At 39.3% G+C, this 22,228-nt stretch overlaps 1 protein-coding gene and 1 long non-coding RNA gene across 2 annotated transcripts in view; one reads left to right on the forward strand and one right to left on the reverse strand.

The window, feature by feature from the left end:
• Positions 1–2,568, reverse strand: part of LOC106013088 — an 8,442-nt gene extending 5,874 nt beyond the window's left edge. The window contains exons 1-2 of the long non-coding RNA XR_001185235.2: positions 2,186–2,568; positions 662–790 (exon numbers count right to left, since the gene is read on the reverse strand). This is a non-coding gene — a long non-coding RNA (uncharacterized LOC106013088). The remainder of the gene's footprint in view (positions 1–661; positions 791–2,185) is intronic.
• A 260-nt stretch (positions 2,569–2,828) lies between these two features.
• On the forward strand, positions 2,829–13,746 carry LOC101856291 (ubiquitin-conjugating enzyme E2 T). Its single transcript, XM_005108005.3, has 6 exons — positions 2,829–3,061; positions 8,113–8,182; positions 9,245–9,350; positions 9,556–9,654; positions 11,072–11,167; positions 12,740–13,746. Exons 1-6 carry the CDS (start codon positions 2,947–2,949, stop codon positions 13,007–13,009), a joined length of 756 nt encoding a protein of 251 aa, XP_005108062.1. The 5' UTR covers positions 2,829–2,946; the 3' UTR covers positions 13,010–13,746.
• Positions 13,747–22,228: the final 8,482 nt, after the last annotated feature.

Raw genomic sequence — 22,228 nt, forward strand, 5'->3', positions numbered from 1 at the left:
GGGGGGGTATTTTTGGCCAAATTTTAGCTGATGTCATTTGTGAACAGTCCCTAATGACGCTACTGGACTGTCTTGTATTTCATAAATGCTTTTTTTTTTAAGTTTTACTTTCGTTTTAGTAAGGTTTTTATGGCGCTCGCAACTGCATAAATGAGGTCATATTATGAGCGCCAAGGGGTGGATGTCAACAGAGAAGTGTAAACGAGGAATCAGGCTTACTCTGCTCACCTCTCTAGTCTCAACAACACAAAGTCTGCTTCGACTACCAAGGAACCCCGGTAATACTCAAATAGATGTTCACAAGAGAGTGACAAACATACAAGAGAAGTAGAGGGAAAATGACGATAGTAAGGATGAGGAAAGGAAAAGCAGCAGTTCCCCTTGTGTTGTTTCGCCACAGTATAAGCATGACATTGATCTGCCCATTTCTATTCTACTGTGCAAAAGAACATGTTAATAAATATCCCCTCTTTGGGAATGGCCTAGAGACACTTCAGTCAGAGTAGCGCTGCGCGCGCGCCCTGCTTTGACAAATCAGCTCTCAAGGCAGCCTGAAAGAATAAGTTGACAGAAAGCGTATGAAAGATGAGGATTACATGATGTGATCTCGACCAAAAGGGAGATTGGTGAATAAACGATACGCATATCCCATCTCTCTTACTTTAGTACAGGACTGGCATCTGTGATGAAATGGTAGGCGCTCCGCCACAGCACGCAGAAAACCTGAGCTTGATTCCCATCATGTGCGGAAATTCTTATCAAATACTGTCGAACGTGCTCTAACGGCCTCCTGTCCAAAACAACAAGTAGGCTACAATGTGACAACGACTAATTCCCAACGCATTGTAAAAATATTATAATAAATAGCACTGTCCAAGCTGTTTGGGGCAATCACTTTTCTCCTCACCAGCCAATGAATGGCTGCCTTGGACAATTTCTTCTGCATTGCCTTTCTAGCACATTGTAGTCTACTAGGATGTTGTATCCCCTCTCACCCCGGGTTGGCCCTGACAGGCAGGGTCGAAGCCAGCCTCCAAAATGACCTAAGCTTAAATTATGTCTGTTGGGGCGGAGAATGGAAACGGAATATAATAATAATAATAAATAATAATAAATAGCATTTGTATACCGCATAACCCCGCTCGACAGCAAGCTCTATCATACTCTATGCGCTTTACACTATATTACATATACATGTATATTACCCCAGCAGACCATAGAACACTCAGAAACATTCTCAGCTTCCCGGGGAAAAATACAGTGCAAGCAGCTGATTAAGCGCTCAAACACTAACAAACTGACAAGATCTTTCACTGTCTATAGCTGGGTACCCGTTCCCACTTGGGTGAAGTGAGGAAAACTCGTGTAAAGTGCCTTTCCCAAGGACACAACGTCGGGTCCCTGATTCGAACCCACGACCTTACGGTTGCGAGTCCGAGAGCCTAACCACTATAGGCCACCGACGCCACGCAACATGCTAGATTCGTGATTATATTCATGTACCACATGCACTGAAAGTCGTCTGTTAGAGTTAGTAGAGGCGTGTCTTACAAAAGGTGTCCACTGACCACTGACCATTTTCAAGACACATATTTTGCATTTTGCACACAATCATTGTGGACATTGCACAACCTCAGAATTATAAAATTCTATCTGACATTTTTGGCCGTTGTGAGTTACTGAGACCATGATGTCATTAAACAATGTTCTATCTGTTCTGTCAACATTTTAAGAATATTCGGAGTCGTTATTCTAGATATTCAAAGAAGTTTATTCTAAAAACTAAAAAGAATATTGATATGATGTTCACATCAAAATCTTTGACGTCAAATTTTTCAAAACTAGATCTAGTACGGAGCAGATAGAACTTTGAATGTAATTCTGAGGTTACGATTGGTACCTTCGCGTTTGTCACAATATTATACAATATAGATCTAGGCCTGAGCAATAAAAAATATTATCATTATCTAATGACTATCATGTATATATAATATTTATTATATTATATTAATTGGACTCACAGAATAGTAGCTTTCAATTAAATATATGGAAATGTAAAACGCAAAAATCTACTAATTTGTCGGTGTGTTTTAGTGTGTGGGTGGGGGGGGGGGCAATTTTATTTCTAACTTTTTTTGTTTTACTATTACTTAATTATATTTTTTAAAAAACTCTTTCTGCCTACCCTTGGAGTAAGTTACTCCAAGCCAAGTGCCTACCACGACCTGGTCTATTACTATTGTAGGCCTACTATTGTCACTTATTGTCTTAATGCACTTCCGGGTTTTTCGTTCTGGTTCAACCAATGGCAAGAACCGCGGAAATGTATAAACAACCCAAAGAGGATGTTATTGAATTGAAAGAGCTGGGTTGCCAGACTGCCCATTTCGTTGCTTTTTAAAGAGCTAAATTTGGGTCGTGATAATTATATATTCGTTTGTTTCAAACGATCTTCAAACAAGATAATTAGACTTTTGTCGCTATTTGTAAAACATTTATGAAATATAGGCTCATTTTCAGCACACAAATTCTGTCTATATCACATAATTTAAATTTGGGTTCATGAAGCCCTGAATGGCCAACTATATTTTGTAGAACTTTTAAAACCAGTTGTCATGTAGGCTAAACGTGCCTTTTTTTATTTCGGGAAAATTTTTGTAAATAATTATAAACCTGACAAAAATTAAATGTACAATAATTGTCTTTTATGAGTCCTCCGTCGTTGGAACTGAAGAAAGGAGACGAGGGATTAGCCTAAACTGACTGAATCTAGCATCGTGGAATAATCAACTTAACCAGTACTTCTGGGATAAACTTGGCAACCCAGACTGAGAGCTTGATGATTATTGACTAATAGTGACAAGTTTTCAGTTTGACGGGATATTGTAATGATTTAGCAACTCTATCTAAAAATCTAGAATAGATCTATTAACCGTACTTTTAAGAATGAATGCCATCAATGTCAATCGTCTTAAAAAAGAGCTTGAAATGTTCACTAAAGCTCCACCATCTGGAATATCGTGTGCTGCATCAAACGACTCCCTTGATTTGTTTACAGCTCGTAAGTGGCAAGACTAGATTCTCTAGTTTCTGTAGACTGTACTGTACTGTAGGCCTTTTTAACCTTTTATCCTCTGCACTATACTAGATTCTAGATATATATAGATCTAGATCTAGATCTAGATCTATAGAATCCAGATATATCTAGATTAGATCTAGATCTACATTTTATATCCTACACAAGAATCTGTAGATGAGGACTTTTCTAGGAGGTCAAAATGTGTGTGTATAGTCACATAGTGTATAGTCTAGTATAGTGTATTCATGATCATAGTCGCATAGATAGTATCTAATCTAGATCTAGATCTATCATCAAGCGCCATTTGTCGATCAGCGCGATCTTAAGATGGGGCAGAACCATATATGAGGATCCGCAAAAAGCGTGGCCATCTCGAGATGGGCGCGACGCGCCATCACACACAAACAACGGCAGCAAAGGCAAAGCTAACAAACAAAACTCCGCAGAATTTATTATCATTAATTTCAAAAGTTAAAAGAAAAAGTTCCAAAGAGGATGCAAGTCCTCCCCCACTTGCCCTTACAATACAACCTTTCTCTTTTGACTTTTTTGCGTGTGGTGTGAAGTAACATATATTGCCATCTTAACCCTAGAAGCGCTCAGCGTTTCACCGGAAGTAACCCGCCAAAAATGCCCCGCCACCACGGCCGATCAGTTGTAAACATGGGGGTTTGGCGGGGGGGAAACAGCTGAGATACCCGAAATGTATACCTGCTACTGAAAAATGACCATTTAGGGCTCAACGGATGATAAAAAGCATATATTTTCTTTAAGCTGATAGAATGAGCCATTAAAAAATGATTAGCGATCAAATAAATACAAACAAAGCTGAGAACGCAATAGACTCAACAATTAATACATCAGCAGGGCGAAACAAGTGATAACAAATAGCGTGTAGTCGCTCAGCGGGACCGCGTCACTTTATCGATCGATATCTCGGCCAAGAGACGCTCTACGAGGTCAAGATAACTTGCAAAGTCATTGGTCACTATTTATAACTTTGGCCTGTAATTGACTACGTCATTTTCCATATATAAGGAACACTGGAATTTTCCATTGAAAAGGGTCAGCGTCTATGCCCTTTATAGGGCCTGCGCGCTTCCCGGTCGAAGTAGGTCAGCCTTATATATAGGGCCTGCGCGCTTCCAGGGTTAAGATACATTCAAGCGCCATTTGCCGATCAGCGCGATCTTAAGATGGCGCAGAATCATGACGATCTGCAGAAAGCACGGCCATCTCGAGATGGGCGCGATGCGCCATCACACACAAACAAATGATTTTGCAAAGTTCACAAACAAAACTCCGCAGAATTTATTTTATCATTAATAAAATTTCAAAAATAAAAAAAAAAAGGTTCAAGAGGATGCGAGTATCACTTGCCCATACAGCCTTTCTCATTCTCTTTTGACTTTTTGCATTTCGTTTCTAAGTGCTTTGCTTTCCCCTTTCATTCAGGGTTGCAACATTATTTTTCTCGAGATGGCCGCACTTTCTGCGGATCGTCCTATATGGTTCTGCGCCATCTTAAGATCGTGCTGATCGGCAAATGGCGCTTGACATAGATCTAGATCATCTAATCTAGAATCTATTTATCATGCTTGATAATGGTATACAATTCGGAGTGTCTACGTGGTAACCGGGCACCTAGCCTCAGTGTCTACGTACACACGGTAACCGGCAACCGGGCACGTAGTCTCAGTGTCATCATGTACACGGTAACCAGGCAGTTCAGAACTCCAAGTTCAATTTTTGTCATCCGGTGTTGCCTTCATCCCCACCCCTCCCCCAACTGTACCTTTAAAAAGAATCAATAAATAATTCTCCCATTCCGGAGCCCTATATATATATAAATTTCGCAGCGCACAGGCTTTGAATGAACTTTGGTGACCCCCAACCGGTACTCACAATTTGATGCGCACGCACAGGTTCACTGACCTGTCATGATGGCGAGCCCGACAAGACGCTTGTACGTATTTCTTTTTTTTCAGCAAGTGACAGTACACGACAGAATATTTATTAATTTTCATTCCGGTTTACTGTGTACGTAGATACTGCAGACCAGGTGCCCGGTTACCGTGTAAGTAGATACTGAGACTAGGTAAGACTATAAGGTGCCCAGTTACAATGTACGTAGACATTGAGTCAGGTGCCCGGTTACTGTGTATGTAGATACTCCGTATACAATAAGGTGCTTTTTCGGTAGTTCCCACCCCCTTATTTGAGCCTAGATCTACATCTAGATATATACGTTTGATGTGCGGCGAGCTAAGACATCAAATCTAACAACTGCAAAACATCAAATTATTATGGTAACCCCCCACCTTATTTTTATTACTTGCCTGCCTGAAACCTACTCTTGGGGCCTAAACCCGCGAATAACTATTGCGGGGTGGGAAGAACCGAAAAAGCGCCTTCAGTTATACAGTGTAAAAGATTTTCGTAGCCTTTATTGCGTGACACTGACACGATGTTTGTTAAATTATAGATCTAGATCTAGTTACCTACCAAACCTCATTTGATAATGGATTACCGCCAACCTTTAGGGGAGTATGAATTTGGTGGAACAGTGGGGCTGGCGGTTCAACGGGGTTCCCCTGTTACACTTGTATAGCCTGACTGCCAAATGCCACGGAACATCTGCTGTAGGCCTAGACATCTAGATCAAGATCTAGATTCTAGTTATATAGAATCTCTGTTCGAGGTTTGACTGTGGATCAATGAAGGGCGATTGTTAAGATTCTCGCGTTTAATTCCGATTTGCGTTTTTCAGGGTTAGGGTTAGGGACCAAAGCGAAACATGCCTGAGGCTATGAAAAATGCAAATTGGAATTAAACGCGGGAATCTTAACAATTGCTCTATGTAGGCCTACTAGCCTACATGATTAGCCTCCTACACATACATGATCATAATAAATTATGAATTGAATGATAAAAATGTACCAGATTTGCTAGTGGGTAGCTTAAAGTTTTAAGCAAAGAGGTTTTTCAATTCTACTGTACTGCTAGACTCTCTCTATATATTGCGGGTCAGGTCTAGGGCCTCAGGGACTGATTTTCACTCACTCTGAGCACTTTTTACTTTTTTGGTATTTTCTGATCCCTCATTCGGTCTAGATTTTATTGACACTATTGTAGTCACTGAGTGAGACAAGCGGATAGTTAGAGAACGTTAGGAGTACGCCATTGGCCGATATTTATAGTAACAGCCATCTTGTTTGTGTCATAAAAGTGTTCTTCATTCTGACAAAAGACAAAAGAAGTTCCAGACCTCTATCTCACTGTCTGATCGGGAAGAAAAAAATGTGTAGTAAAAAAAGAAAGCTTTTTTTTTCATTTTAGCAAAGTGTATGATTTAAAATACTCATTGTATTCAATGTTAAAGAAATAGGTAAAAAAAGATGTCTGTTACTATAAATACCGGCCAATGGCATACTCCTAACGTTCTCTAACTAACCGCTTGTGCAGACTGAGTAACATATAATTTAACAGAATTCAGTTTTACTGGTTTCTACGTTGTATACTTAAAACATTTTCGAAGTTTAATAATCTTGTTTTTCTCAAAACACTTTTTCCCCCCCCCACTTTTTGCTTGCATGCCTTTAAAAAAATTTTCCAACACAGAGACTTGAAGTTGTGTGGATTAGTTCTTTACGTTTTGCTTCAGAATCTTTTTAACAATTTTTTTTTCATGCCAAAAATATTTTTTTGAAGATCAAATTCAATATCCCCAACTTTGATCTAACAATTTTTTATATTTCTAAGTATAGTAGGCCTATCAAAAATCAAAATGGTTAGCTCCATGCACCTATTTATTTGTGACATTTTGCAAGTTACAGAATTTAAAAAAGTAAAAAACTGTAGAAATGATGGACAGAAAAAATTTGTCCATCCAATTTTTAAGATGGCCACCGTTCCATGGCAACGACTTATGTTTAATGGAGTGTGTCAGTAGTTGAACATGAATGTTTAGTCTCACACTTACTGCCTGTGACAAAAGTTGTTTCACTTTGTCTTAGTTAAAAATGTTGTCCCGTCAGTATCAAGCCCCCTTTTAACCTCTTTGGTTTTAATGTCAGATGGAGAAGGATGGACCTCAAGTGGCCTTGAGGCGAGTTACTCCTGTAGTAGTAGCTCTAATAACTGTTTGAGTTGGGCAGGCCTTGCAGCCTATTATGACTGTGTATTACATAATCATAGATGAGGCATCAGGAGGCTGTAAATTATCCGTCCATGAATGTCAAATCTAGAATTGAGATCAAAATCTAAGCTCAAAGATCTAGAACTGAAAGCACAAGGTTAGAGAGGATATTAAAAATTATAAAATTAGTTAGAGGTCTAATGGATAGCAGTAGTCTCTCTGTACAACTGAGGGTTCAGAGGCAGAGTTGGTCTTAGTTTAAAGGGGTTTTGGAAGTAATTCAATAATAGCACACAAGACAATTTCTATTGCACAAATTACAGCTAGAGCTGTAACTCCAGCAAGACACTTTACAACACCTTCATCTAACACAAAATACAAGTGAATAGACATACTCATGCACTCACACTCTTAGATGAACGTAAACACTTTTAAGCAGACATGATTCATCCATGACTAAATATAAGATGGCATTTAAAAAAAATTCATACAGGTAGGCTTTTAAATTTGTAAAGTTTAGAATTTTGTCTTCGACTTTGTATCCCTCAATTTTTGTTGAGGAGAGAGTTCCAGATAGATGGAGCTAAATATGGCAGTTTGCAGGACATCAGAGGACAAGGTTTGTTTGTTGACACACGTTCTGTAACAACTGAAACTTTAGTCATATGCCCTATACCTTTATTCAGCCTCTTTAGTAAGCTTTTGAGATGGTGAAAATGGTCAAGTTAGTGCTGATTGATCAAAGAGAGACCGTGGCCTTTTAAAAGAACTTAGCTGCAGTATCTTTGAACTAAATAATTGGATATTTCACTTCTGGTAAGAAGTTTAAGAATCAGTATTTTCAGTTGCTACTTCATCATCATAACTTAAGCTGTTGACTTGGGTTTTTTTTCAGAAATAATTGGACCTCCTGGCAGCCCGTATGAGGATGGCATATTTGAGTTGGAAATTCAGATTCCACAAAGGTAAACTTCCTTGTTATTTTTTAAAGCAGAATTAATGTTTTATTATCATCAGTAAAGGTTTTTAGCAAAGGCTCTTGACGCACATCACTGCAAAATGACAACCACAAAAGTAGAAAATATACGGGGAGAAACTTGTAAGGAGCATTTATCTAGCAACACAAAAAACTGTAGACACCAAAGTTGATGAGTAGATATCAGCAGTTTCTTATGCTGCTTGACAAAAACTCTTCACCTCTGCTTCTCACCATCATCATATCACTATTTTTTATCACTATTTCACGTAGACTTGAAGCATGCGGGGGTCAATGGCAGCACAGCATACAAAGTCTTTGACATCTGAAATATTGTAGGACTACTTCAATCAGTTAGTTAAAAAAAATTCACACCTTAATTACCCAGTTTGCAGTGTAGTAGTATAGTATAAGGTTTTACGGCGCTCGCAACTGCTAAGGTCATATGAGCGCGCTGTGCAGTTTGCAGTGTTACAGACGGCGTTAAACTGGAGACGAATGGTAAGAACAAGTTTTACCATTGTTTGAGGATTCAACATTTCTCCCAACAGCTAGTTAAAAAATGGATGGGAAAAGGTGTCACAAAATAAGCAGGATCAGATTCTGCCTGTGCTCAGGGTTGGAAGGACTGCCACTGTCCCAATCTTCCTATCTCGAAACACCCTCCGTTGTTTTGTTACTAGCTGCTGAATCAGATGCCTCTCTTTAGTACATGTTGTGTATGTTGTCTGAATACAGATGGATGTTACTGGCTCCACCCATCTCACCAAGTTTCAAGCTGCTCATCAGTGTGTCACTAGTCAAATAAGGTAATGTTTGAACATGTAACATGGGGAGGCTGCTGTGTTCTTTTAACTAAAAGAACCTTTAAAAAAATTTGAATTTTATCACCAATTAAATAAAGTTATGTTTGAACGTATAATGTGGGGAAATCGTGCTTATTGCCTCCACATCCTTGTGGGTTGCTAGTACCTCCGGCAGGGACAGGTAGAGGTAGATATTTCATGTGCAGAGAAGATTAAAAATTTTGAAATCTCTTTGACTATTCCAGGTATCCTTTCGATCCTCCCCGAGTGCGGTTCGTGACTCCAGTCTACCATCCAAACATTGACGAATCAGGGCGAATTTGTCTCGACACACTAAAACTCCCTCCAAAAGTAGGTGAACTCTAGTAACAAGCAAGATGAATTAAATTATAAGGACTGATTATACACAATATATATCAAAAGTAGCCAAATAAAAAAAAAGCAAAACCCAAATTTTCTATTGCAGTTTTCAGAAAATGATGGTATCAATACTTGAGACAATTTGGTCTTCATAACTTGTCGTTGAAGTTTAGTTGATGACTGTTGTCCTCCACAGGGAAGCTGGCGGCCATGTCTGAACCTGTCCACTGTGCTCATGATGATTCGTGTTCTGATGGCGGAGCCGGGCTCTGAAGACCCCTTGATGACAGAAATTGTGAGTGCAAACTGTTGTTTTTTATGGTCTCGATCACATTTTTCTTTTTTCTTTTGTCCCCTGTGAATGTGGTTGGAGGGTGCCACTGGGAGGTCTTACTTCTTTTTTTTCCTTGTGTTGTTTCTTTGTGCCTATTTTGCTTTTTCTTAACTTCCTTACTTTTCTTTATCCTTCCTCTTGTACCACCATCCTGTGCGTCAAGAGGAAAGAGAGCTATTGGTCTCTGGCAAGCTGGATGGCCTGGCAGGGGAGGATGTCATGGGTCTTCTTGGTTTCCTTTACACCCTTGATCCAGGTCTTCTTTTGTCTTCCTCTTGCCTTGTTCCCTGATATCATTTTATTGTATGCTTTACTAGTAAGCTGGTTAGGTGCCATATATATTTGATGTCCAAGCCACCTGATTGTTTGCCTCTGAATGCTAACGCTAAATCAGTTAAGATTCAAATTTAACTGAGTGAAATCGTCTTGGGGTTTTGTAAAATTTGCTCTTAGATAGTTTTCAGGTTCTGTGGTATAAAACATGTTGTGCAAGTGGTTTGAGAGCGCCACAGATAAGCCCTTTTATTTCTGCTTGTCTGTTCTGATTTCCCTACAGCATTGAATGGCAGTTGTCATGCCTCTCTTCGACTCAAACTGACCATGTGTGTAGCAGAATAGTTTAACTTTGCCACTGCATGCAAAAGGTGTGTTCTCATTTGGGGAAGTCTACAGCATCCCTATTTTATAATATTCAGACAAACTGGTTTGCAGAAGTTGCCTCTTTCATTGCTATAATCAGCAGAGGTTTTATTTTTATTTTTTCGTTGCTGCTTCATTGCTTTTAGTGGGGTGGGGTCGTAGTTTGCTGCTCCTATCAAATGGAATGATTATTTATTTTGGTAGTTTGTTCCCATCTGTGTACGCCTTTGTTTCTTGGAAGGAAATTTGCTTTTTATGATTCTGCAATTTAGTCAAATCGATGGTTTGAAATGGTAACATTAATACTGCCTCCAGGAAGCTGACAAAACACTTTTTTTCATTTTTTAAAATTTGCTAAATCGAAAGCCTGATCAGTTAGTTACCCTGCTTGTTTGAAAAAATCAAAGTGAAACTGACTAAAATCTAGTTTTTTAATGAACTAGAAGTCAAATTTGGGAAGAACGGCTTTTTTAAATGGTTACCAGAGAAAAAAACCTCTTTATCTCGAAACTGCTGAGAATTTTATAAAAAGGTGTTTTGTCAGCTTACGGCAGAATAATACATACATCTTAATTTTGCTGAATCTTATGAAAATTCATGAAGCAAAAGTAGAAAAGAATTCTGGCTGTTCTACAAATACCTGCTTTATATGGTAGCCTATATGATAGTATTGTTTCCTGGTTTGGGACTTCTTAGTATTATTTTTTTTCCTCATATGTTTTTGTTGTGTATATTTCAGTGGCAGGAATTCAAATACGATTATACAACATATGCACAGAAAGCGAGAAACTGGACCAAAGCTCATGCCACAAGCTACCATTGTACTCACAGGAAGGTGAGGGAATCTGTGATGTTTTGTCACTATGTTGTGAACATGTCAGTGTGTCATGCCATGATATGTGTCTGGATGCTGTGAAATCAGACGCTCGTCAAGTTTTGGGCATGTGGAGTTATTGGTGTGATCTTAAAGTGTGTTCGTTTGTCTTGCTATCGATGAAAAAATTGCCTGTCTATCTCGAATACAATTCAAGACATTTGCAATTGAAAGAGGTGGAGGTCGCCTGGTTTCAAAGATAAAATTAGCGAAAAAATGGCCACCAAAACTTGGTTATTTTCATAGCTTGAGAGTCCGTGGAAACTGAAAAATGTATATTTTGTGCTTTAATAATAAATTTTTCAGTAAAATTAACACAAAATGATGTTCTTAAATGAACATAAAAGGTGCTGGACCAAAAACAAAAATTCAATAAAAATTTCCAAACCGGCAGAAAAATGCCAGTTTCTTCAATTTTATAATGTTGACCAGCGCCTGATTTCCCCACGTTGTCTCTCATATCGTCATGTGGCTCTTATTTTACTGATATATTGCAAGGGAGGCTAATGGACACTTTGATTTGGTCTGCTCATCCTACTTTTTTCTGGAGGTTTCTTTTTCCTGGTTTGATTGCAGTAGGATGTATGTGGTCATTCTATGCTGCCTTGGTGGTTGATGAAAGGGTGCCACTGGTAGGTTCTATTTCTTTACTTTCCATCTGTCATTTCTGTCTGTCTGTTTCACTTTTTATTTGCACTAAATGACCCTTAGTATTGTGTCAATGGCAGTTTTAATGTGCCAAACAAATGAAAGTTGCCCTGGTTTGTCTGTGGTAGGATGTGGTCCTTATTGTGCTTCTGCCTTTGTTTGTTGAAAAACAAACCAGTCAACAATGCGGGTCGGGTTGTTGGAGGGTGGTACTGGTACCACGGGTTGGTCTTACTTCTCTATTCTCTACTGCTCCCTCTTCTGTTTCTGCTTATGAGTCTTTCTTTTTCCCAGCACTGAGTACTGTTAACTGCCCTGATGTGCTTCTTTTTATCACTTTATCATATACACATTTCATAATCTGTAAATTGTTTACCATATCGACGGACTCAAGTGCAAAAAGTCAGCTGGGTGCTGGATCGGAAAAGTAAAGTAAGTATCCTATACACCGAGGTGAACCTTCTTCAAGACAACAATGGAGAAATTTGTTTCCTGTGTTCCTATTCAGACCATGATGCGCCAGGGGTTTTATGAATTATTTACAATATCTCTTCCAGATTTTATTCCAATTTGAAGGCATTATTATTGATGCTCTTTTGGAAGTATGATATTGACAATGCTTTAAAAAAACCATCCTCATCAAATAGTTATTGGATCTCACTGCTCATCTTATACTTCTGTGTAGTTTGGCTTTGACCTTGCAGAAACGAGCTTTTATTTACAGATTTTCAAGTCGGTCTTCTTAGATGGTCCTTCTGGCAGTTTGTTTTCTGCTGTTTTCTGGAATAGTTATGGCACTGTACCGCCCCCAATGATGTTTATTCTCCAACCAAGTAAGTAAGTTTTTTCTGCTGTGACTAATGCTTGATTTTTCTCTTCATGCAGGAATCGGGTTTCGATGGAAAGACTGCTGCAGTGTCAGGGACTGATGTCACAACGGGCAGCATGGAGGAAAAACAGGACAGATCTTGTGTGGCTCATCGTGCTGACGGAAGGAAGGAGGGAAGGGATTGTGGGGATGAAAATGATGGCAAGACGAGCAGCAGCATACGTTCGGCGGAAGAGATAAGGAAAACCGCGAAAAAACACAAGCCCCAGTCCCATGAGGGTGGGAGTCTGGCAGATATAAGCAATAAGAAGGGGAAATTTTCTTGAAACAAGTTGCCTGTTTTTTTTCCCCGTTCCCATCGCCTGTTTATACTTTTTTTTCGGGATGCTGTACTGTATGGATGTGTGGGAGTGAATGAGTGTGTGTACCGTCCAGTCTATTTATAACAGCCTCCGTTATTACAGGAACTTGGATATATAACACTGATAAATCAAATCCTCGTTTATTTTTTCTATAAAATGTAAGTAATATGAACCTGGCTATAACAGGGTTCAATCTGCGTAGACTCGGATATAACAGTGATCTTGCAGCGCATAAACTTGCTTTCAATCCGTCAAATTATTAAGATTTATCTCAACCAAGACATTTTGCCTGTTTGTATGATCGCTTGCCTAAACACTTACCCCGTCGTAGTTTTGGGGTCACTGATCGATTCGGTCTCAGTGTCACCAAAACAGCCCACTGGAAAGGGATATGTGGTAATAAAATATATACTATAGTAAGCGGAAGGTGCAATGTACTGGTAGTTTCCCTTGATAATGATTATAACAGGACTCGCTTATAACAGGGAAAACTGTCGGTCCCGTCTGTCCTGTTATATCCAAGTTTGACTGTATGTGTGTGTGTGTTTCTGTTTGAGTGAATGAATGAATGAGTGAGAGAGAGAGAGAGAGAGAGGGAGACAGTGCGCTGATGTGGGTGTTCATGAATGCTAATATTGCTTTCCTTGGGACAATTTCTGTGTTGAAAATGATAATTAAATGGATTTGTTTGATATGAAATAGTGTCTGTTTTTATATGTTAAATGTTATTTGTGGAAGCATCCAGGGGATGCATAATCATTTACAGGAGTGGAATGTCGACAGAGATAGACGCGACACAGTCATAAGTTAAATTCTGTACGGGATTATCCAGGTCCAAAACGATTTTGTTCAAAATATGCTCGGGCATACAGTACCTTAATTACTGCCCATGAGTTGGTACACAGTGGATGGTTGGAAGGTGCTGCTGGTAAATCCTACTTCTTTTCTTTCCCTCTGTTGTTTCTGCCTGTCTTGCTTTTTCCCTACACTAAACTAAATGACCATTATCATTTCGATGCAACTCTCTTTAATCAAAAAAATTAACTAGTGTAGCCAGACCCTGGAGAAACAGAATCTGACAGGACTGTTAACACTGAAATTTTTTATACAGCCCATGCCGGCTTTAAGCACGGTCATCGAGAGAAAGCTTAAGCGTGCTTAATGCCGAAGGGTGCTTGAAGGTGAAGTAGACATAATCCAGAGATTTTGATGTAGAAAATTTCCTGTGCTATTTCCCTTTGTAAGTAGGTCTATACCGCAAAAGTGTGCACTGTTATTTTTACCCGCCATGGTAGTTTTTGTTTGCTTGCTTGTCTTTGTTATGTGATCGAATGGGGAATTAAAACTTAATTTAGATGGCCAGTCTCGATACAGCACACTAGGACTACACACTGCAAATATGTGTACCACTGCCCGCTGTGCCACAATCGTACCAGCACCTTCATCCCATCTCGCACGTGATACATAATCAGGATTAATGAATGGCGTGGCGAGGGTCAAAAGTGAAATCGCAGCCAGCCTCCATTTCTCGTCTCCCCGACTCTCTTTGTATTTTTTCATCTGTGTCAAGCTTTGCCCTGGCTAGATCCTATGTCCACGTGCACGGCTGTGTGCATCTCTCTGCCTTCCTCTCTGCCCGTGTGAGTGTGTGTCTCCATCACTTGCGTTCTTTGTGTTTCTCTTAACACGCTACACTGCTGCGGTGTTGACTGTGTTCGAACTCTGATGGGTCATCATGAAAGTATTGACTGTCTTGTAAATGAAACGTGCCTGAAGCCGAAGTTACTGTGTAATTTATATATAGCAAAAATTCGGTAAGAGCCATTTAGTGTGCTTGAGTCCAAAACGTGCTTATGCCGGCATGCTTAAAGTAAAGCCAGCACGGACTGTATTTTTTTCCGTCTTATGTCATTTTTCCCCCACAAATTTTCTGTACTGCTAAACATAGCCAACTTGATGTTTTTTTCTTGTCAATTTTCCCCCTTTTTTCTCTTCAAGTTTCTTGTAGCCTGTAGTTGTATTTAATTTGATACTTGATGCACTGTATTAAAACCAAAAAGCCTTTCAAAAGAAGGTTGGTTGGAATTGGAAAAAAGTGGATTTTCTTCCAATCTATTTAAAACATTGTGACTATATAAGTACAATGATGTAAAGAACTTGTCATCTGAGTTTTATATAAGAAAAGGTCACCTACTTCTCGAAGGTAGACATGAAATTCTATCCTATGACAGGCTGTTTCTGTCCAGTTTTGGATTTCTTAACGTTAAGTTTTTAAATCAACCATTTTGTGCTAAACACATCGAGTAAATTATATATACTCAATCACAGTATTATCACAGTTTGAAAACAAAGTTTTTTTGACAAAACAATATATTTTCAAAGTTTTCAAATTTTACACCCCCATGAACACAATTTATATCATTTTGGAAGCGGGCTGCTTCAATCCTGTCTGTCGAGGTCAACTCGAGCTGATTGCGACACATGTACAACATCCCAGCTAACAGATGGAGATACTCGATAACAAAAGAAACACACCTAAAAAAACAAACAAACCCCAGACAATTTTTCCTTCTTGAGAAGTGAACATCTTCACGCAGCAACTGTGAAGATCGTAACCATTGCTCCAAATGCTGAAAGTGTATCAAGTGCCTGACAACATTTTAATCATTTATATTGAGAAACTGAAAATGTTTACGAGAATTGATTTGAAAAATTTCAGTTACCGTAATGATTCTTTCTCAACTCAAATTGAAATGTAACTGACATTGCTAACGTTTACTATTGTGCCATAACCCACATGTCCTTGCTCTCGATTTGAAGTCACGACATGCAGGAGAGAGAGAGATAAGAAGAGAGGAGCTGATAAGAATAATTAAGAAAAAGATAAAACGAATCATGCAATCTTTCTGGTAATAGTTCGTCCTAATCTTAGCGAGTGAATGGAGCAATATTTCATTTGTATGGTTCCATCTTCTTACCACAGGACTATTCATTCATTCATTCATTCATTCATTCATTCATTCATTCATTCATTCATTCATTCATTCATTCATTCATTCATTTTTCATATTTGCTGGACTACGGAGCGGATGGCCCTGCTTTAACTTTAAATAGCCGCCAAGGCATCTTGGGTTGTTTTGGGATGATTTTAAGTGGCTCTCCACTCACTTTGCTAGGCCCTATCGGAATTGGAATTACAATTCGGGGGTCCTATTTCTTAGATTTATAACTTAGATCGTTGACAGCTACCTCAAATGTTAAACCTGTACAATGACTAAAGGCTCCTCCTCCTCCTCCTCCTCTTCCTCTTCTTCTTCTTCTTCTTCTTCTTCTTCTTCTTCTTCTTCTTCTTCTTCTTCAGGCTGGAGTAGGCGAAACAATCTAGGCCAAACCGTGTAAGAACTTACATAACTGTATACTTTCCCATGTTAGAGTTAGATTGAGGGAGTGACCATGGCATGTAAATTGTAATACTATGTGGCCCGTATTTTCATAGAGAGTGTCAGCTGTCGGTAATCTAAAGAGTGGGGGCGCAGCTTCGCGACAGGTCCCACATAACTGTGACATAATTTGAATCGAAGTGACTAGCCCTACGTTCTTAATACGTCTAGGGCTAGCCGTGTACGACTAGCCTGCCAGTTTAGCCGTGCTTAGGTTAGGCCCTATTGACCGAAACCTGGCGAGTACACATGACTCATTAGATCTAGTAATTATTCAGGTTTAAAATACATGCATCATGTCAGTAAGGCACCTTTTGGTTTCGTCTGAAATACAAAAACTTTAGGCATTGGAAACTTAAAATTGTATTTACAATTCAGCCATCATTATTTAGCACAGTTAGCCTGCCAGTCTAGCCGTCTGTAAGTGCGGCCAGTCTAGCCGTCAAGCGGTACTTAGGTTAGGCCCTATATTGACCGAAACCTGTTGAGTACTCAGGTCTCATTAGTGATTAAGGTTTAAAATTTTTATACATGCACTGTCAGTAAAGCACCTTTTGGTTTCGTCTCAAATACAAATTTATACTTTAGGTATTGGAAACTAAAATTTTATTTACAATTCAGCCATCATTATTTAGTACGGTTAGCCTGTCAGTCTAGCCATCCTTAAGCCTAGCCATCTTGCGGTACTTAGGTTAGGCCCTATATTGACCGAAAGCTGCTGAGTACACCGATCTCATTAGTAATTAAGGGTTAAAATACATGCACTGTCAGTAAGGCACCTTTTAGTTTCGTCTCAAATACAAATACATTACGTATTGCAAACTAAGAATTTATTTACAATTCAAAAGGCCTACTTTTTTGCTTTTTGTCAGTCTAGCCATCATTATTAATTATTAAGTACGGCTAACCGAAACCTCTAGCCGTCATTAACTTTAAGTACGGCTAGCCTAGCAGTCAAGCCGCCATTAAGTACAGCTAACCTCTTCCATTTAGAATACAATGTAGGCTACAACAATTAATGTTTTGAAAAGAATTTTAAAAAAGGGAACATGTACTGAAATTCTTCTTTTCCCCCTTTAAATTCGATTAACAGACAACAACAAAATTGGTAATTGGATGGGTTTAAGGTCGTGTTTTCGACTTGTTAAGTAGATTCTACATGTACAATAATAATAATAATAAATAATAAATAGCATACATTTGTATAGCGCATATCCCCGCTCAACAGCAGGCTCTATGCGCTTTACACTATATTATCACCCAAGTAGACCACAGAACACTCCGAAACATTCTCAGCTTCCCGGGAAGCATACAGTGCAAGCAGCTGATTAAGCGCTCAAACACTAACAAACTGACAAGATCTTTCGCTGTCTTTAGCCGGGTACCCATTCCCACCTGGGTGAAGTGAGGAAAATTCGTGTAAAGTGCCTTTCCCAAGGACACAACGTCGGGCCCCTGACGGATTCGAACCCACGACCTTACGGTTGCGAGTCCGAGAGCCTAACCACTAGGCCACCGACGCCACAGTATGGACAAAAGTGAGACTTACAAAGAGTAAACATTTTGAAAAGCAGGAAATAAAGGCAAAGGGTAAAAATCTTCCAATTTTATTTTACTTTTACTTTTACTTCGCTTGCTGTGAAAAAAGAAAAGTACATGATTATCATTTCTGTAAAAGGACTTTCCTTAACTAGGATATTGTCCAAGAAGTAGAAGTCTTGCGCAAGCGCGAAATATCCATTATATATTATATCGTTATATAGACGAACTGTGACCACAGGCACCCTTGGACACCTGTTTGATGATGTCATCGCCAGTCTTGCCACAGTTTGCCACGCTGAGCGTGCAAGAGTTGCTGTACGTGTGTCCGTCAGAGCCACACACGGGGTCATAGAGGGCAATACAGAACACCTGGCACATGGGATTGACCGGGGGGGGGGGGGCGGAGGGGTAAAGTGATTGTTGTACATGTGATGTATGTTTTACCTATCTAACCTTAAATCACCTTTCAATACTGTGTAGGCTTAGGTAACAGGGAGTGAAAGGATAACTATTGGAACTGGAGCCACCTGTTTGATCTTTGGATTATTGTAAATTGTCAAACTTTATTCATCTCGCAGGGAGAAATTTGTATTGGTCGTTAACAATGGCAGTAGACGTAACAAAAGTTAGACCTAAAGGTGTAAACACGACCTTGTCACCACAGGAGGAGCGCCAAAAAGGGCACTGGGAACTTTCCTGGTGAAAATGCGTTGTATAAATGATAAATGTAATTTATTATACCCGTATTCTGATTACTATAACGTCATTTAAAATGAGGGACCATGGAAGGAACTAATGGAAACCACATAGAGGATTCAAACACAGACCATCTGCACTATAGACTATAGAGACTAACTACGTTATCATTATTACATGTTGAGCCCGCTTCCAAATCACGAATCGAATCTTTTCTTCTGCGCTCACCGACAAAGAGCCCAACCATATCATTTCAGACACTGTCATAATTATATCAGTGGGACATCCATTTCATCATCATCATCATCCGGTGCGTTGCCGACTGGCGTGGGCGATCATGGACCTCCACTTCACCCTGTTTTGCGTTACAGCAATGGTGTCTGTTGTTCTTGCTGCTCCTAGCCATGTTGTCATCTTGTCCAGTATCTTTTCCCTTTGTCTGCCTCTGCTTCTCTTTCCATCAAACTTGCCTGTTGTTACAATATTGTCCAATGCTAATGCTTCTTTCCGCATTCTGTGTCCGAAGAAATTTGCCTGTCGCTTTCTAAGCTGTCTTCTTTGATTTGCTTCAGCCAAGACTTCTTCATTTGTTTTTCTAGCTCTCCATGGGATACGTAGCATGCGTCTTATGAACCACAACTCTGTCGCCACAATTGTTCTTCCCAGCTGTTTATTGATTGTCCACGCTTCGCACCCGTATAATAGGATCGGCTCAATGTAACTTTTCAGTACCCTTTTTCTCGTTTCCAGTGACAGATTGATGTTTGTTAGTATCTGTTTCATCTTGTGGAAGGTTGCTTTTGCTTGGCAAATGCGGCTTTTAATTTCGGTGAGACATCTCCAATCTGATGATGTAATGGTCCCCAAATATTTAAAATGTTGTGCTTGCTTGAGGGTGGTATAATTGATTTTGATATTGCATGTTGGGTTGGAGTTTTTCTGCTTATCACCATTGTTTCGGTTTTCTTGATGTTTAGGCTTAAGCTCATGTTGTCACTCTCTTGTACGATGACATTTAATAGATTCTGCAGGTGTTCTTCATCTTCTGCTATCAGGACTGTGTCATCTGCATATCTTAGATTGTTTATATAATGTCCCCCTATCGAGATACCTGGCATTTCTTCTATGTGTCCGGTATCTCGATAGGGGGACATAATATAAACATCCATTTACTCAACAGCAGAAGTTCTTATTTACACAGTGCACGTGCCTGCGAAGTTTGTGTCATTATTCTAGGGTCTTTACGTCCGTTTTGTATCTTGAGTTGACAAATTAATGACTTCTGCACTTCTGCGCTGTGGAGAACGATGGACGTGGAGGGGAAAAAGAGCAGCTGACATTTTGCGACTGTAAAAAACGTAAGAAATAACGGGCTGTGTGTCAATGTGTGTCGCCGCTTTTGTCGTGTAATTTGTTCTCGGATCTAAATCAGTGCTTGCCAGCCAAAACGATTTGTCGCAAACTAGTGCGCGATTTGTTAATTTTGCTGGGGGGGGGGGGGGGGGGAGTCACTGAGGAAGACGTGACAGGTATCATTAAATGCCCCACTTGGCAATACACCTAAAAGGGAGGTACGAAAAGTTAATCATCTTAAAGGAGGCAAAAGTGGGCGCTGGCTATTAAAACTTAAGGTTGAGACAAGTACTGATCTACATCGTGTCGATTGGGGCGTAATAAATCACGAGAATGTGCAACTGACATGAATTTGAACAAAATCTATGGTACTGGCTCGGAGCTCAGTTCGGTCCGACGTGGTATCTCTTAAAAAGGCACCATTTACAAGATTTTTTTCCAAATTGGATCGGTCCTATCGGAGATGAACATTAAATTCGGATGTCCCACCTCTTACATAATCTGACAGTGTCTCATTAAACTATACGTTTTTTTATGGTGCCAACTTACCAAGTGTAGCAAGTCCAATAACCATAAGGAGACACGCAGCAAAGACTTTGAGGGAAGCCATTTTGATGACAATATTATAGTCTGCAACAGTTGGAGAGATGAAGCCACTGATGAAAATCTTCCTCTGCTCTGTGAATCAAGCTGTGGTTGGCTCCTCTGTTGCTTATCGCGACTAAACCAACGACCGAGCGTCTATTTATATAGGCCTCTACGTAACATCGAAATGGAGCGTGTTTTTGTGTAGCGCAGCATGCTGTGGACTGTGGAACTTTTTTTTTTCGCGAACATGTCTCACTTTTTAAGAAATGGAGTTTCCGATAACGCATTAGTCTAAAGTTCTCCAACATTCAGGCACGACACTCGAAAAAAACATTGACCTCACTCTCATTAAAAAACCCCAACAACTGTTGTTTGAGAAGTCCTATTATAATTTTCCCAAAACTAGCAGTTATGGCGTTTGGAGGGTTCCACTGATAGATCCTATTTATATTTATAATAAGTATTATAATATAGCATTTGCACAACTCATATTTCCGGTCAAAGGCAAGCTCTACGCGCTTTACTCATTATATTGTTGCCCCAGCAAACCTGATAATTCTAAAACTCCATCCTTCTTTTGTTTCTGTCTGTCTATCATACTCTTCCCCAGTACTGAATGAATGTTGCATGTAGTAATGTACATATTTAGTACATGTATGCTGTTTACCCTCCGTGACCTCTCTGTATCAAATATGTGTAGGCCTATGTCAAAACTTCTTGCTCCTCGCTGGAGTCCAAAATGGCTTACAAGGCTCATCCTTGACCGTTGAACAGTTGGACATGGAATCTCATTCTTCCTGGCTATTTTTTCCTTGTGTTTTTTTTCCTTATGTAATGACATTGAACATATTGCTGAAATAATATTGTAAATGCACGTACACACACACACACACACACACACACACACACACACACACACACACACACACACACACACACACACACACACACACCCATATACACATACACGTAAACATATACACACACGCACACATTATGATAAACACACACATTTCTCATAAACCTTTTGCATTTTAACTAAAACACATGACAGTAAAAAAACCCACCTATTGTCAAGTAAAGACCAAAAGAGAGAATGAAAGAAATACATTAAAGAATGAATAAAACGAAATACATACGCTAAGAAATTAATTGAGCACGAGCTGCTAACCGACGAAAAGATAAGTCAGCAAATAAATGAAAATGTACATGGAATTAAAAATACCAAATACCAATTTTAATGCAAAACCTACTACCCCCCAAAAAAACAAAAACAACAACAACAACAACCAAACAACAAAACAACAACAACCAAAACAAACCCAACAACAAACAACATAAAGCAAAAAACAAAACAAAACAAAACAAAAACAAAAACAAAAACATAAAACATCCCCACCACTAACAGCAGCAACTAAAAAGCAAAAACGAAAAAAAACAAAAAGAAAGGCAGCCAAAAACCGTAAAAGAACAGTTATCTCGGGGGAACCCAGGAAAAACCCAAACATTTTATTAAAGTGTATCAAGATAATAAAATTAAAATAACTCTCGGTAAAAATAGCTA

Source organism: Aplysia californica, unplaced genomic scaffold, assembly GCF_000002075.1.
Source record: "Aplysia californica isolate F4 #8 unplaced genomic scaffold, AplCal3.0 scaffold00649, whole genome shotgun sequence".
In the NCBI taxonomy this organism is placed as follows: Eukaryota; Metazoa; Mollusca; class Gastropoda; order Aplysiida; family Aplysiidae; genus Aplysia; species Aplysia californica.

What these genes read in the sequence shown, in the direction of transcription:
- LOC101856291 (XM_005108005.3), top strand. Translation starts at nt 2,947, where the DNA reads ATGAATGCCATCAATGTCAATCGTCTTAAAAAAGAGCTTGAAATGTTC. An exon ending in CCTTGATTTGTTTACAGCTC is followed by an intron (nt 3,062 to 8,112) that starts GTAAGTGGCAAG and finishes GTTTTTTTTCAG; the next exon opens with AAATAATTGGACCTCCTGGC. An exon ending in ACCCCTTGATGACAGAAATT is followed by an intron (nt 9,655 to 11,071) that starts GTGAGTGCAAAC and finishes TGTATATTTCAG; the next exon opens with TGGCAGGAATTCAAATACGA.